Source organism: Coregonus clupeaformis, chromosome 7, assembly GCF_020615455.1.
Source record: "Coregonus clupeaformis isolate EN_2021a chromosome 7, ASM2061545v1, whole genome shotgun sequence".
Classification (NCBI taxonomy): Eukaryota; Metazoa; Chordata; class Actinopteri; order Salmoniformes; family Salmonidae; genus Coregonus; species Coregonus clupeaformis.
The window spans coordinates 1,970,672-1,988,121 of record NC_059198.1 but is presented as its reverse complement, the minus strand read 5'-3'; the positions used below and the strand labels follow the sequence as shown (position 1 = coordinate 1,988,121).

The following is a 17,450-nucleotide window of genomic DNA, read 5'->3' as shown; positions in this document are numbered from 1 at the left end:
CAACTGTTTCTGCAGGCTCCTTCGGGAACAGTGGATCAGAGCCAGATACGAGAGGAATGAGTTTGTGTGTGTGGAGAGACAGGAGCCTTACTCTGCAGGTAAGACTGAGTACACACGCGCACGCGCATGCGCACGCGCACACACACTCACACTCACACTCACACTCACACTCACACTCACACACACAAACGCATGCACATGCACACATGCATACAAACAAGCACACATGCACACACTCACACACACACACACATGCACGCACACGCACATACACATGCACGCACACGCACATACACACACACACTCACACTCACACACACAAACGCATGCACATGCACACATGCATACAAACAAGCACACATGCACACACACACACACACACACACACACACACACACACACACACACACACACACACACACACACACACACACACACTGAGCCTGAGTCTTTGTCTCTGTCTTTATTCTCTCACCACAGTGTGCTTCTCAACACCCCTGCATTCCACACTCAGAGAATAATGGACTTTCTAGGGCTGAACAGATGATAAAATCAGTAGTGAAAGAAAGACAGAGAGATAAATAGTGAGTGGGACAGAGATAGAGAAGAAAGAAAGAAGCCTCAACATTACCTCTCTTTCCTGGAAATCAATTAAAATAATATCAAAGGCCATTCAACTTTGAGAGATTTGACTGTCTTTGAGACTGTCTTTGGCACCCCAATGGTGGAACAAGCTCCCTCACGACGCCAGGACAGCGGAGTCACTCACCACCTTCCGGAGACATTTGAAACCCCACCTCTTTAAAGAATACCTGGGATAGGATAAAGTAATCCTTCTACCCCCCCCCCCCCCTTACTCCAACCCCCCCACCTAAAAATAATAATAAAAATAAATAAATAAATAAAATTGTAAAGTGGTTATCCCACTGGCTATAAGGTGAATGCACCTATTTGTAAGTCGCTCTGAATAAGAGCGTCTGCTAAATGACGTAAATGTAAATGTAAATGTAAATGTAATTTCTCGTGCTTCATTCCATTCATGTCGATTCATCATTGTTAGGCCTACATCATGTTATCTCAGGACCACATGAGCAGTAAAGAGCTTGTTACATGGAGACGGTAATACAATAAGCCTTGTAAGTGCCGCCTTGTCATCTGGCTTCAGCGACCGCCACATTGCTGTCCTGTCCTTTCCTTTACAAAAGGCCTCTGTGATGCAGAAAGACAGACAGAAATGTGCTAACAGAGTTGGGTAGTTTCTAAATGTCATCCATTACAGTTACTAGTTACCTGTCCAAAATTGTAATCAGTAACGTAACTTTAGGATTACCCAAACTCAGTAACATAATCAGATTATTTTCAGTTACTTTTGGATTACTTCCCCTTAAGAGGCATTAGAAGAAGACAAAAAGGATCCATCAAACACATTTGGTGTCATCATAGTGGTCTCTGACCTGTGGTCAGACTCACTAAAACTTAAACTTGTACCTTTTTTCAATGCTGAATTGAAAAACCATTAAGAAAACTGAAAGGTGTGACAATGTATTTTCTTTTCTCACAAACATCCTCTCCGAATGTAAAAGTAATCCAAGCAGGAATCATCTACATTTTCAAAAGTATCTGTAATCAGATTACAATATTATTTGGGTGAACAGATTACTCACACACACACACACACACACACACACACACACACACACACACACACACACACACACACACACACACACACACACACACACACACACACACACACACACACACACACACACACACACACACACACACAGTCAGTCAAACAGTCAGCCACTCAGTGTTAGCCACTCAGTCAGTCAGTCAGTTAGTCTGTCATGAGTCAGTTAGTCGATCAGTCAGTTAGTCATTCAGTCGGTCAGTCGGTTAGTCAGTCAGTCACTCAATCAGTCAATTAGTCAGTCGGTCAGTCAGTCATTCAGTCAGTCATCATATAGTCGGGCATCATCATTATCTCTCTGGTGAGTGTCTCTGTCCTCTATTCTCTCTGCCACCACAGAGGAATCAGCCTTAAAGGGATAGTTTGGATTTTGCTGACTTCCCCGAGGTCAGATGAACTCGTGGATACCATTTTTATGTATCTGCGTCCAGTATGAAGCTGGACTCTGGGGAGCATGTTAGTCTTTGTGCTAATGCCAATTAGCATTGGCTCGCGAAAATACATTGCGAAAAGAACTTCCTTCAAAATGGACGCAGATACATTTGTATTTGTATTTATTATGGATCTCCATTAGCTGCTGCCAAGGCAGATTTCACAACATATTAAGTGTGTGCCCTCAGGCCCCTACTATACTACCACATATCTACAACACAAAATCCATGTGTACGTGTGTGTATAGTGCGTATGTTATCGTGTGTTTGTATGCATGTGTTTGTGCCTGTGTTTGTGTTGCTTCACAGTCCCCGCTGTTCCATAAGGTCTATTTTTTAAATGTATTTGTATCTAATTTTACTGCTTGCATGAGTTACTTATTGTGGAATAGAGTTCCATGTAGTCATGGCTCTATGTATTACTGTGCACCTCCCATATTCTGTTCTGGACTTGGGGACTGTGAAGAGACCTCTGGTGGCATGACTTGTGGGGTATGCATGGGTGTCCGAGCTGTGTGCCAGTAGTTCAAACAGAAAGCTCGGTGCATTCAACATGTCAATACCTCTCACAAATACAAGTAGTGAGGAAGTCAATCTCTCCTCCACTTTGAGCCAGGAGAGATTGACATGCATATTATTAATGTTAGCTCTCTGTGTACATCTGAACAGTAGTCCAGGTGCGAAAAAACTAGGGCCTGTAGGACCTGCCTTGTTGATAGTGCTGTTAAGAATGCAGAGCAGCGCTTTATTATGGACAGACTTCTCCCCATCCTAGCTACTGTTGTATCAATATGTTTTGACCATGACAGTTTACAATCCAGGGTTACTCGAAGCAGTTTTGTCTCCTCAACTTGCTCAACTTGCTCAATTACCACATTATTCATTACATGATTTAGTTGAGGTTTAGGGTTTAGTGAATGATTTGTCCCAACTACAATGCGTTTCGTTTTTGAAATATTTAGGACTAAGTTATTCCTTGCCACCCATTCTGAAACTAACTGCAGCTCTTTATTAAGTGTTGATGTCATTTCAGTCGCTGTGGTAGCTGACATGTATAGTGTTAAATCATCCGCATACTGGCTTTACTCATACGTTTTTCCAGAAACAGACTATGATCGATAATGTCAAAAGCCGCACTGAAGTCTAACAAAACAGACCCCACAATCTTTTTATCATCAATTTCTCTGAGCCAATCATCAGTCATTTGTGTAAGTGCTGTGCTTGTTGAATGTCCTTCTCTATAAGCATGCTGAACTTCTGTTGTCAATTTGTTTACTGTAAAATAGCATTGTATCTGGTCAAACACAATTTTTGGTAAAAGGCTGATTGGTCGGCTATTTAAGCCAGTAAAAGGGGCTTTACTGTCCTTAGGTAGGGGAATAACTTTTGCTTCCCTCCAGGCCTGAGGGCACACACTTTCTAGTAGGCTTAAATTGAAGAACGGCAAATAGGAGTGGCAATATTGTCCGCTATTATCCTCAGTAATTTTCCATCCAAGTTGTCAGACCCTGGTGGCTTCCACACTTACTTTACAGAATTCAAAATTACAATGCTTGTCTTTCATAATTTGGTCAGCGTTTGTTGCTGGCATGTCATGCCTAAGTTTGCTAATCTTGCCAATTAAAAAAGCATTCAAGTAGTTGGTAATATCAGTGGGGTTTGTGGAATGAGCCATAAAAATGGTATCCACAAGTTCATCTGACTCCGGGGAAGTCAGAAAAATCCAAACTATCTCTTTAACATAGTCACTCACACTCCTACTGCCAGTGACTCTTGTCTCAGCTGACTCTGGTGTTAGATCTGACCTGGGGTCTGTCAGCTGTGATCTCTGTTTGCGCGGGTGGTACTGTAGAGAGTGACGTGGCTGTACCAGGATCAGGCCAGTGCCAGTGGCTGGATGGTGGGTGTGTTCTGGGTGACAGGGTCCTGTTATCCCCAGTGTCCCGTGACTGTCAACACTTCTCTTTCTATGTGTCTATCTCCATCTGTCTGTCTCTCTGTTTCCCTCTCTATCTGTCCATCTGTCTCTCTGTTTCTCTATCTGTCTCTCTGTTTCTCTCTCTATCTGTCTCTCCATCTGTCTCTCTATTTCTCTATTTCTCTCTCTCTCTCTTTTTCTCTCTCTCTCTCTCTCTCTCTCTCTCTCTCTCTCTCTCTCTCTCTCTCTCTCTCTCTCTCTCTCTCTCTCTCTCTCTCTCTCTCTCTCTCTCTCTCTCGACCAGAGCATGATGACTTCATCACTACACCAAGAAGAGAGGGAGGGAGGGATGAAGAGAAAGAGGCAGGGATGGAGAGCGGGAGGACAGAAGGGAGAGGGAGGTAGGGATGGAGAGAGGGAGGACAGAAGGAAGAGGGAGGTAGGGATGGAGAGAGGGAGGACAGAAGGGAGGGGAGGGAGGGATGGAGAGAGGGAGGACAGAAGAGAGGGAGGTAGGGATGGAGAGAGGGACAGAAGAGAGAGGGAGGTAGGGATGGAGAGAGGGACAGAAGAGAGAGGGAGGTAGGGATGGAGAGAGGGACAGAAGAGAGAGGGAGGTAGGGATGGAGAGAGGGAGGACAGAAGGGAGGGATGGAAGAAGAAAGGGAGTGTTTCTTACTTCCAGCACGTTTCCCTAAAGGCCTTTGCAGACTGTACGTCGGATTCAGTCATTCATGATTATCACGTCACACTGTGCGATGTTGCCAAATAAAAATCTTGATATCAACCTGGCAAGATTTTACAATTTGCTTCAGTTCTGTGATTGGCGACATCAGCCGACGTAGGCTACGTAAACTGCAGTGGTGTTTTTGATCTGCACATGTGCCAGCACCAGCAGCGCCAGCCTCTCTCTATGCTTATGCGCGAGTGAACTGAAAGTATGAATCTTAGAAATAGTTTTCACATACAAACTTTTTGTCCGAACTCAGAATCAAAAAAACATGGTCGCTGTGGTAGAACGTTTATTTTGATAGCTAATTTTTTGCATTTGGTAGCCTGATTTCAGATGTGTCGTGTAAACAAGATTATTAGGGAAATCGGTCTTCTTGCACAGCATGTAAACATTTAAATCAAATTATTATATTAATCTCACTATTCACAATAATCGTATTATTGTGTGCATACTCAGTGCCAGCCGTCTTCCTATTGGTCAGTCACTGGGGTTGGCTCGTAACACCAGCCACACACTACACAATAAAGGCGAAAAAATCCTGACACTGCCAGAACTTTGTTGGAGCCTACGACCGCATGTAGTGGTACTTAATCGGACCCTGTCACACTGAATGACCCAAGACGTCCGAAAATCATTTACGACCTAAGAATTTTCCCACGACGTGGACAATTTGTCTGAGACGGCAAAATGTTGGCATAAGACAGCTAAAATGGTGCAGTCTGCAAAAGCCTTAAGGAGAATGGAACACTTTCACAGCAGTATTAACTGAGATTAACTGACACTCTGCTATTCATTCTTCAGTCTCATTCTTTCACTCTGTTGTCTGTCTTTTAGTGCATTGCAGTGTAATGGGATTTGATAGTTTGATAGTAATATTCTATTCACGTGTGTGTGTGTGTGTGTGTGTGTGTGTGTGTGTGTGTTGCGTGCGTGCGTGTGTCCATGTGTGACTCATTGCTGTGTTGGTAGAGTTGACAGTACGATGTGTGTGTGTGTGTAGGGCAGTGACAGTGCAGTTCTGCTCCTAGTTGTCTCTGTCTGTTGGCTGAGACTGAGTGAGGACAGAGAGGCCAGTGACAGGAACAGACAGGGAGCACAGAGCCATGGTGTGTGTGTGTGTGTGTGTGTGTGTGTGTGTGTGTGTGTGTGCTTTCTGAATAGGGTAGAGTGTTGATTTCAGCATCGATCATAATGTTGGAGGAAGCAATTGATCTCTGCTGAGACAATTCAAGGTGAATTATTCATGGAAGCTAAAGGCCAAGACAACAGACATCACCACCTTAACCCTGCCTCAGCACATCACAGAGGATGGTGACCTGGGAGTTTAGATACGTGCACACACACACACACACACAGAATCCACTGGACCCCAGCTTCACTACTGAATCCTGTTCTATCCTTTTTAATCCTGCCCTCTGTGTTGTTTTTGTTTCTCTCCCTTTTACGCTCTCCTCCTCTCCTCTCCTGCTCTCACTCCTCCTCTCCTCTCCTGCTCTCACTCCTCCTCTCCTCTCCTGCTCTCACTCCTCCTCTCCTCTCCTGCTCTCACTCTTCCTCTCCTCTCCTGCTCTCACTCCTCCTCTCCTCTCCTGCTCTCACTCCTCCTCTCCTCTCCTGCTCTCACTCCTCCTCTCCTCTCCTGCTCTCCTCCTCTCCTCTCCTGCTCTCACTCCTCCTCTCCTCTCCTGCTCTCACTCCTCCTCTCCTCTCCTGCTCTCACTCCTCCTCTCCTCTCCTGCTCTCACTCCTCCTCTCCTCTCCTGCTCTCACTCCTCCTCTCCTCTCCTGCTCTCACTCCTCCTCTCCTCTCTTGCTCTCACTTCTCCTCTCCTCTCCTGCTCTCACTCCTCCTCTCCTCTCCTGCTCTCTCTCCTCCTCTCCTCTGCACCTTTGTCTTTGGAATGGGACCCCTGTGGTTCCTCTCCTTGCAGGGTACCGAGAGGGGTTTCTATGGAAACGGGGCCGAGATAACGGACAGTTCCTGAGCCGAAAATGTATTCTGTCAGAGCGGGATGGCGCTCTGAAGTACTTCAACAAGCATGATGTGAGTGTAGTGCGATAATGATGATAGTAATAATGATATGGTGGTGGTGATAATGATGGTGATGATGATTGTAGTGGTGGTGATGATGATGGTGATGATGATGATGATGATGATGATAATGATGATGATGGTGATGGTGATGATGATGATGGTGGTGGTGGTGATGATGATGGTGGTGATGATGACAGTGGTGGTGATGATGATGATGATGGTGGTAGTGATGATAATGGTGTTGGTGATGATGATGGTGGTGATGATGACGGTGAGGTGATGAAGATGTATACTCTCTTCCCCCCCTTCTCTCCCTGTACAGGCCAGAGAGCCCAAGGCTGTCATGAAGATCCACACCCTGAATGCCTCCTTCCAGCCTAGTAAGATAGGCCAGCCCCACGGCCTGCAGGTCACCTATCTGAAGGACAACAGCACCAGGAACATCTTTGTCTACCACGAGGATGGCAAGGTGAGGTGAACAACTTTGAGGCAATGTTGTGTGGTCATTGGGCGTTTGCTTGGCTGCTGGTGGACACAAACAGACAGTCAGGAAGGTACAGTCGACTCCTGGGCCATGTTCATTAGGGTGCACAACAGAATAAAAAATTAAAACATTCGGAACGGGAAACGAACATGACATTTCTTATTGGATGAGTTGAAGTAGTCCCTCCCTGTTCCAGTTAGTTTTTCTTCTGTTTGGTGTCTAATGAACACGGCCCTGAGCAATGCAGGTCAACAGTCCCATATCAAGTACATTCTCTTGACTTGCTCTGGATATCTGCATGTTCCGGGATGGTTAATTTGCTTTCACACCAGTCCCACACTGTAGCAAAACATTTTGCAACGGAAACAGAAATGAGCGTTTCTTATTGGGCAATTAAGTACCTCCCTGGTTCACTCAGTTTCAAAGCGTTTTCTTCTGTTTCCTGGAGAACACCACCCAGGAGTGGACTGTCTCTATAGACCAGGGGTGTCAAACGTACGGCCCGCGGGCCGGATCAGGCCCGCAAACGGGTTTAATCCGGCCCGCAAGATGATTTTGAGATTTTTTTTATTTTTTTATTTTTTTTAAGTATAAAAATGGGCTGCAATTTTTCAATAAAATAAACTGCTGTTACAATTGCGTCCACTGGATGGCGCAATAGCAATTGTGTTAAGCAAGCAAACTGTTTATACCGGGGCAGAGCAAGTAGGTCAAGCACGTGCAGCCAATGAGCTACTTTGTTTTGCCCGCGATATTTATTACGGCTTCTACTTTTAACATTATTTGCTTTGGCACCCTCATTGCCCCAATATGTCTCTGTCAAAAAAGAGAAAAGTGGACGCAGAGTGCAGAGTGTTCCAAGAAAAATGGTCATCCTATTTATTCACGGAATTGAATGGGAAAGCTGTATGTTTTGTGTGTTCAGAGCATGTTGCAGTGCTGAAAGAATATAACCTTCGTCGCCACTATGTGAGTCTTCATGCCAACAAATATGACAACTTTCAAGGACAGCGGAGATGAGAGAAGGTGAATGAACTGTTGGCGGGTCTGAAGAAACAGCAGTCTGTGTGTACTCACAGCCGAGACATCAGTGACGCTGCAGTGAAAGCTAGATACTTCATTGCTAATGAAATCGCAGTGGCTTCAAAACCATTTAGTGAGGGTGAATTTGTAAAAACATGCATGATGAAGGCAGCGGAGATTGTGTGCCCTGAAAAGCGGCAGGCTTTTGCAAATATCAGCCTGACAAGAAACACAGTTGCAGACAGGATTTCCGATCTTTCAGTGGATTTGGACAGCCAGTTGAAGCAAAAAGTAAAGTCATTTATTGCGTTTTCGGTTGCAATTGATGAAAGCACGGACATTACAGATGTTGCACAACTGGCCATTTTCATCCGCGGAGTTGATGACACATTGACCGTCACCGAGGAGTTCGTGGAGTTGGTGCCGATGACAGATACAACGACAGCAGCTGATATTTTTACCGCACTCGCCGGGCGCGCTGGACAGGGTCGGAGTGGACTGGTCCCGCGCTGTCAGCCTGGCTACAGATGGTGCGCCCTCAATGATCGGGAAAAAAGCAGGCGTTGTGACAAAGTTCAGAGAGAAAGTGCAATCTGCAAATGGAGGACGTGATTTTTTGACTTTTCACTGTATTTTGCACCAGGAGGCTTTGTGTTGCAAGTCATTAAAGATGGATAACGTCATGAAGGTGGTCATCCAAACTGTTAATTTCATCCGATCCAGAAGCCTGAATCACCGTCAGTTTGACAGCCTTCTCAGAGAGAAAGACCACACCTATGGCCTGCCATACCACACTGAGGTAAGATGGTTAAGCCGAGGTGCTGTGCTGAGGCGTTCTTTGATTTACGAGAAGAAATTGAACAGTTAATGGAAGAAAAGGGCAAACCAGTGTTAGAATTTCATTCAGCAGAATGGATGCAGGACCTTGCATTTATGGTGGATGTTACAGAGCACCTGAATAACTTGAACAAACAGCTGCAAGGGCGCAACAAAGTTGTCACGCAGTATTATGACAGCGTACGTTCTTTCAAGTTGAAGCTGTCATTGTGGGAGACGCAACTTGCCGGTGGTGATGCAGCTCACTTCCCCTGTCTGAAAAATGTGTGCGCGACCCAACATGTGGCAGACATGAAGCGGTTCAAAGATAAAATAACGGGACTGTTACGGGAGTTTGAGCAACGCTTTCAGATTTATGTTGATGTTTTTATGTTGATGTGCTATTGTTTTTAATTGATTTTATTTGTATATTTAACCTATTCTTGACTCTGTGGTTCTTGCACTTGTTTGGGGAACAGGATTTCATTATTTGTATCTACATTTCTGCCTGAGAAATGACACCCTGATATAGTTCTGTGATCTGTGATATACTTCTGTGAATCACTGAGGCATTGTGTGTTTGTCTGTTCTTTGTCCTCAGAACTTTCAAATAACTTGAGGTGTTTTATGATTAATAGTAATGTTGTGCTTTTGGACACTGTCCTCAGGCTCCAGCTTTATGTTTATATGTTTTTATGTTAATGTGCTATTGTTTTTAATTTATTTTATTTTATTTGTATATTTAACCTATTCTTGACTCTGTGGTTCTTGCACTTGTTTGGGGAACAAGATTTCATTATTTTGATCTACATTTCTGCCTGAGAAATGACATCCTGATATAGTTCTGTGATCTGTGAAACAGTTCTGTTAATCACTGAGGCATTGTGTGTTTGTGTGTTCTTTGTCCTCAGAACTTTCAAATAACTTGAGGTGTTTTATGATTAATAGTGATGTTGTGCTTTTGGACACTGTCCTCAGGCTCCAGCTTTATGTTTATATGTTTTTATGTTGATGTGCTATTGTTTTTAATTGATTTTATTTTATTTGTATATTTAACCTATTCTTGACTCTGTGGTTCTTGCACTTGTTTGGGGAACAGGATTTCATTATTTTTATCTACATTTCTGCCTGAGAAATGACACCCTGATATAGTTCTGTGATCTGTGAAACAGTTCTGTTAATCACTGAGGCATTGTGTGTTTGTGTGTTCTTTTTCTTTAGAATTTTCAAATAAACTTTACGTGTTTTATGATTAATAGTGATGTTGTGCTTGTACTATTTTGGACACACAGTCCTCAGGCTCCAGCTTTATGTTGTATGTTGATCGTATTAAAACAAAGAAAACAATCTGAAGTTGTTGTTTTTAAGTTATATATACCATGATTTTTCCGGTCCGGCCCACTTGGGAATAGATTTTCCTCCATGTGGCCCCTGAGCTAAAATGAGTTTGACACCCCTGCTATAGACTATCAGAAGCATTTATTTTGTGAAGTGGCTGTTGGCATCTGAGTAGGAGTATATCTCCCTCTGCAGGACATACGTTGCAATTGCATGTCTTTAAATACACCCTAAACCTAGTAGGAAATATTCTGAAATCGAAGTCGACTACTGTTTACAGTAATGGTGGATTATTGCCAGGAAAGGGGCTCTATCAGGTGTGTATGGAGGTCGGGGTCGTGTTCAGTGTAGGTAGCACAAAAAGTTTTCTCCCATTTAATGTCAATTGAACAGGACCCAGATCATGTTAGCATGTCTGTTGTGTTTTAAGGAAATGGTGGACTGGTTCAACGCCATCAGAGCAGCCAGATTTCACTACCTACAGGTTGCTTTCCCTGGGGCCCACCACGCTGATGTAAGTCTCTCTCTCTATCTTATTTTCGTGTTCTCTCATTAATCCCTCAGTCCCTTCCTCCCTAGTATACACAGGTATTATATACAGCTGGCCCAATTCTGCTCCCTATCCCTTCTCCTTGGCCTTAACCCTTCAATGTTTGCATATCCCAAGGGTCTTGATAGATATAAGCAGTGTAGTGGCATATCTTCCATCCTATTGCTTATACCTTATGGATCTGCAAACATGGAAGGGTTAGGGCCAATGGGAAGGGGTAGGAAGGGAACTGGGACTGGCTACACACACCATCACATGGTCACAGAATAAAACATTTCTCCTTCTTCTCATGTATTCGTCCAGTTGGTGTCAAAGCTAACACGGAACTACATCAAGGAAGGCTACATGGAAAAGACGGGTCCAAAGGTGAGGTCTTTTAATACTTACACTTTAGTTACTTACACTTTAGTTACTTTGTGACACGACACTTAATGCTTCTAACTTTATCAGCCCATTGGGTTTCACTGTGAATGTGGTTTCATTTGCACCACACAAACGTACCGCGTTAATAACGGCCATTTACAGCCTCAGCCACAGTATATTTGCAGAGCCTGTGAGCTGAATGCCTACCTCATACTGCTTGGTGTTGATAATGTTTTGTTGTTCCAGAATGGGATCCTGTATGTAAGCCAAGAAAGCCATTAGCTATGAGAGTGCAATAAAGTTTATTCGTTAAAGAGGCTATACGGAACCTTTGCCTCTGGGGGTGCTCTGGAACTAAAAGGGGTCCCCTCAATGGACAGAAATATTGCCCAGAAATGACCTCATTGGACAGAAATACATTATTTTTAGGTGAATCATTAGCAACTGAACATCTGTAAAGCCTTTTTAATTCCTTCAACCTCTGTCTCCTATTTCCCTCTTACAGCACACAGAGGGCTTCAAGAAGAGATGGTTCACTATGGATGACAGGAGACTCATGTACTTCAAGGATCCTCTGGTAAGATAGTCAGTGGATAAATTAGGTGCAATGTCATATGGGTCAAAGAGATGGTGCTGTACCATTTCAGTAAATAACTATTAGTAACACTTTATTTAGGGCTTACAGTTCAACAGGCTCCAAAATGACTGATAATAGCTATGATTGATAATAAATTGATAATACCCATTATAAGCAGTTCATTGGTACTTATGCATTATGGCACTTATAGTACAGTGGTACTGAACTAATGTTATTTGCAGGTTATATTATGTAAACAAACATTCAAATTATTTATTGGACCTCATATACAATGTGGCTGGTCAGACACACACAGACCTCTCCCCCACACACTGAGTCTCCTCTCTGTTTCTTTGTGAGGATGCCTATGCGCGCGGTGAGGTGTTCATTGGTAGTAAGGAGAACAGCTACACTGTGCTCCCCGGCCTTCCCCCGTCCACCCAGGGCTACCACTGGCAGTTTGGCATCACCATAGTAACGCCCGACAGGAAGTTTCTATTTGCATGTGAGACCGAGGAGGAGCAGCAGGATTGGATGTCTGCCTTTCAGGGCGTGGTGAACCGACCTATGCTGCCCCAGGAATATGCAGGTAACCACTCACATGACTCTACCCAGGATTTGGCCAAGGAAAACATATACATTTTTTACATTTAGCAGACGCTCTTATCCAGAGCGACTTACAAGAGCAATTAGGGTTAAGTGCCTTGCTCAAGGGCACATCAACAGATTTTTCACCTAGTCAGCTTGGGGATTCGAACCAGCGTCCTTTCGGTTACTGGCCCAACGCTCTTAACCACTAGGATATCTGCCGCCCCCTAGTTTAATAAAATGTGGGGTCTTTTACTATGGGGGATATGTTGAGGAAGGTGTCCATTGGTGGATCTCTCTCTCTCTCTCTCTCTCTCTCTCTCTCTCTCTCTCTCTCTCTCTCTCTCTCTCTCTCTCTCTCTCTCTCTCTCTCTATCTATCTATCTATCTATCTATCTATCTATCTATCTATCTATCTGCAGTGGAAGCCCACTTTAAGCACAAGCCCTGAGAGGAGGAGGACAAGAAAGAAAAAGAGGGAGCCTGGACTAGAGGCTAGACTGGACTGGAGGGTGGAGTGGAGGCTAGACTGGAGGCTGGACAAATAGGATCCTTCTCCTCATCTGGAGAAAAATAATGATACAATTAAGGATAAACCACACAGAGCAGTAAAAGAGGGGAGAGAGAGCCCCAGGACTCCAGAGGGGGGTGTTACTGTCCTGTTTCCATAATCCTCTGCTCCGCCTTACCCAAAATCATGCCCATATATAATGAACAAAAATATAAACAGTTCATATAAGGAAATCAGTCAATTGAAATAAATAAATTAGGGCCTAATCTATGGATTTCACGACTGGACAGGGGAGCAGCCATGGGTGGGCATAGGCCCACCCACTTGGGAGCCCAGCCAATCAGAATGAGTTTTTCCCCACAAAAGGGCTTTATTACAGACATAAATACTCCTCAGTTTCATCAGCTGTCTGGGTGGCTGGTCTCAGACGATCCCACAGGTCATCCTGGGCTGGCGTGGTTACACGAGGTCTGCGGTTGTTAGGCCGGTTGGACATACTGCCAAATTCTCTAAAACGACATTGGTATAGAAATGAACATTCAATTCACTTGCAACAGCTCTGGTGGACATTCCTGCAGTCAGCATGTCAATTGCACACTCCCTCAAAACTTGAGACATCTGTGGCATTGTGTTGTATGACAAAACTGCACATTTTAGAGTGGTCATTTATTGTCCCCAGCACAAGGTGCACTTGTGTAATGATCATGCTGTTTAATCAGCTTCTTGATATGCCAGGTGGATGGATTATCTTGGCAAAGGGGAAATGCTCACTAACAGGGATGTAAACTAATTTGTGCACAGAATTTGAGAGAAATAAGCTTTTTGTGAGTATGGAAGATTTCTGGAAACATTTAAACTCATGAAACATGGGACCAACACTTTACATGTTGCGTTTATATTTTTGTTCAGTATAGTTGGAAAGAGAGCCCGGGATTATGTTGACCTCCTTAACTCATAGGAAGTCCCACCAAGTTGACTACATAGCCTTCAATGGCACTGCTAGTGCTGAGCGATTAGTGCTTTTTGAGGTCAGTTCAGTTTCGGTTGGATTATAAGAAAATAATCACCGTTTTTTATTTCAATTATTTTTTTAACATGAAATGCACTATGCATTATGTGGGTTGAATGCTGTAACAACACAGAATAAAACAATTAATAAACGTCCCATGATGGTAGTGACTGCCCATTACTGCTTATCACTTATTAACCATCATTTATTCACATTACTTTACTTTAATAAAATATTTCAGTTGTGTATTTACATTTGTTTTATTTGATTACTTTATTATTTAATTCAAAGTCATCATCTCATCTCCATAGAGCTGTCTGACAAAATCACTATTTTGTAGTTCTTCAAAGTAAATAAGGCATACTTTTATTACTGCTGAATACCAACTATCAATCGCTTAGATCATTTTCAGGTAGAGATACCTCGCGAAGCAACAGCTGCTCTCTATATCCCCTCACGATTGCACATTCTTCTGACTCTTCCATAGCAGGCATAAAAGATACACAGAATGGACAAGTAGATACACAATGGATTATGGTCATTGTAGTTAATTACCATGTTTTATGCGCTAAACTATGTAGAATATTAGCCCTGTTGGAAACTAAATCTCCCTACTATATCGCACAGTTCAGGCTGTATCTAATTTATCTCTAGAAAACTGTGCAACGTGTGCATTGAGCTCACAGAAAGAACCCTGAACAAAATGGAATTCAAATAATTTAACCGACGTCAGTCAATTAGTTGTTTAAAAACCGGAAAATAACCGACATTTCGGTTAATGGCTCAGCACTAGGCGCTGCACATGCTAAAACAGATTTTCTGGCAAGTGCACCCGCTATCCATCTCTATGATCCTGCCTCATGTATTTGCAGATTCAGCTTTGTGCCAACCTCACCCTCTATCCAACTATATGATCCTGCTTCATGTATCTCCAGACTCAGCTTTGTGCCAACCTCACCCTCTACCCAGCTCTCTGATCATGCCTCATGTATCTCCAGACTCAACTTTGTGCCAACCTCACCCACTACCCAACTCTATGATCCTCCTGCCTTATGTATCTCCAGACTCAGCTTTGTGCCAACTCCACTCTCTAAGTCACTTTATCTTTCCATGTCATGCAGTTGGACTCAGGTGTACGTCTGAAATGGCACCCTATTCCCTATAAAGGACCTTTATAGGGCTCTGGTAGTAGTAGTGCAGTATAGGGAATATGGGTCAATTTTGGACGCACACACTGTTAATCAGAATCAGCTTTATTCGCCAAGTACATTTACATATACCCAGAATTTGGCTTAGTGCTGCCAACAGTAGACACATAGACATCATACAGAATATACAACATCAGAACAGTAACCATAAAACATCAAACTCTGGAGTATAGGCTGATTACAGTGGGAATATACCATTTACAGAGGGGATATATCTATATAAGCAGAGGGAGGGATGCTGCTATGGATACAGTGTTGTACAGAGGTGTACATAGTGCAAAGGCAGTATAGTGTAGATTAGTATTTGAGGTCATTGATGACAAGGTGCAGTAATCGGCCCAATGCAAAGTCATGTGAATGTTCTCCTAACTAATCTGTCCTACATTTGTCGTGAGAAAATAACTTTTACAAAATGTCAAGTTTTACAAAAAGATACAAGTGGTATATGTGTAATGTTGGCTCCTGGACTGAATGTACGGGCGTGGTGGACCTTGTTTGTTAAATTATATGCTATACTAGCCTGGTCCCAGATCTGTTCATGCTGTCTTGCTAAAGTCCTATGGCCATTGTCAAATCAAGTTGGCAAAACCGCACAAACAGATTTGGGACCAGGCTAATGTTATGATGCTTTGGAGTTGGAAAATAACTTGATAGTAAATATTTTCCTTCTTCTCTTTTGAGACTGGACTGAATAATATATTTCAAGGCCAGTGGGAACTGACTGAATGTGATAGGGCCATTTTGTGTCTAGTGAATAATATCTGCTCTCAGTCTGTCTAGTAGTTTCCAAAACAGACATTGACACTGTGGATGTATTTCCTTGTTCATTTCTTTGTATTGGTGCAGATGTATATACATTTATTCATCGCTTTGTGTTGTGAAGCTTAACATTGTGACAAGCCCTGCAGGTCTAGGAACCCAATTTAATTGTATAGCTGTGATTGAACTTGAGAGGGAGAATTGTGAATTACTTGAATAGGTTTCTCCAGTGAAAAAAATACTCATTAATATGTCAGTTGATGTTATGGGCCCTGTTCGAATACTTCAGAAATTGCTAATCTAAAGGAAAACATGAAAGGATGCATTTCTAAAGTATTCTAATAGGTCATTTTGGTGTTCTGCCTACAGGTTCTTTCCATATAGTGTATCTTATCTTCACCAGCAGAGGGAGACAAAGTCAACACTTTCAACATACGCATTGTATTCAGATTTTTACATGGGGAGAATCTCAATTGGTTTTGCTCGACTCCTCACGTCCTCTCTGCCGCCCTCTCCTGGTGGAAAACATGGACACAAATGTGCTTGTATAAAATTAGACTTTCCTTCACTCAGGAAAATTACATTTTCAGAGGAATCCCAAAATATGTGTAAAGTCTTAAAAATAAATGTAGCCAGACATTTTATAGACAAAAGATTTAGTAGCATATAGTTTATAAACGTGTGCATGTGTTTCTCCTCTGAGAAAACAAGAGCTGATTGTGTGGCGGATTTCAAAACGCTTCTATGACATGGAGCCGAGGATACATTTGTGCTTCTTTGCTGGGAGAAGGCTATCAAGGAGGACACTACTCCGTTCGCCTATTAACAAATTGACACTTGCCTACATATTGCGACCACTTTTAGTTTGTTTGGTCACAAAAGAGAAAAGGACTTAGCAGTCGAGAAGAGGACGGAACCAATTGAGAATCTCCCATGATTTCCAATGTATTCTTTTTAAGTGACAAAAAGAGATTGAGACATATTGGATTGGATGAAGAGTCCCAACAATGACTAGTATTTTGTTGTAATCTTTATTGTATTGAACTTTAATTTGAGAAGAAAGTCGTTGCACACTGAAAAGTAGTAAAACATCTCATGAAGGTATAACAATACATTGCCTGGACATCTAATTTCAAGTTATGTAAATACTGTACATTTAATATTCTGTTTCTATGGATGTTGATGGTAATACACTGAAAGTACATTAAGGATCTTTGAGAAATACTTGTGAAATACAGATTATTAACCGAGAACTGATAAAAGACGAGAATCAAACAACATCTTAATTTGTGGTTAAGAAAAAAAAAGAAACAGAAATGTCAGTAGGTAAATATAAAAATCCTTGAAGATTTTCAAAAGATATGAGTCTGATTAAACATTTAAAGATGACAAACACTTTATATACATAACATTC

The 17,450-nt window shown here is 42.6% G+C and overlaps 1 protein-coding gene across 1 annotated transcript in view; it reads left to right on the top strand.

Annotated features, from left to right (window-relative positions):
- The window catches only part of LOC121551873 (arf-GAP with dual PH domain-containing protein 1), a 25,809-nt gene extending 12,477 nt beyond the window's left edge, over nucleotides 1–13,332 (top strand). Inside the window, exons 4-11 of the mRNA XM_045221582.1 lie at nucleotides 16–98; nucleotides 6,707–6,819; nucleotides 7,133–7,279; nucleotides 10,902–10,985; nucleotides 11,325–11,387; nucleotides 11,890–11,961; nucleotides 12,322–12,550; nucleotides 12,972–13,332. Of these exons, the coding sequence (XP_045077517.1) occupies nucleotides 16–98; nucleotides 6,707–6,819; nucleotides 7,133–7,279; nucleotides 10,902–10,985; nucleotides 11,325–11,387; nucleotides 11,890–11,961; nucleotides 12,322–12,550; nucleotides 12,972–13,000 (820 nt within the window). The 3' untranslated portion in view covers nucleotides 13,001–13,332. The remainder of the gene's footprint in view (nucleotides 1–15; nucleotides 99–6,706; nucleotides 6,820–7,132; nucleotides 7,280–10,901; nucleotides 10,986–11,324; nucleotides 11,388–11,889; nucleotides 11,962–12,321; nucleotides 12,551–12,971) is intronic.
- Nucleotides 13,333–17,450: the final 4,118 nt, after the last annotated feature.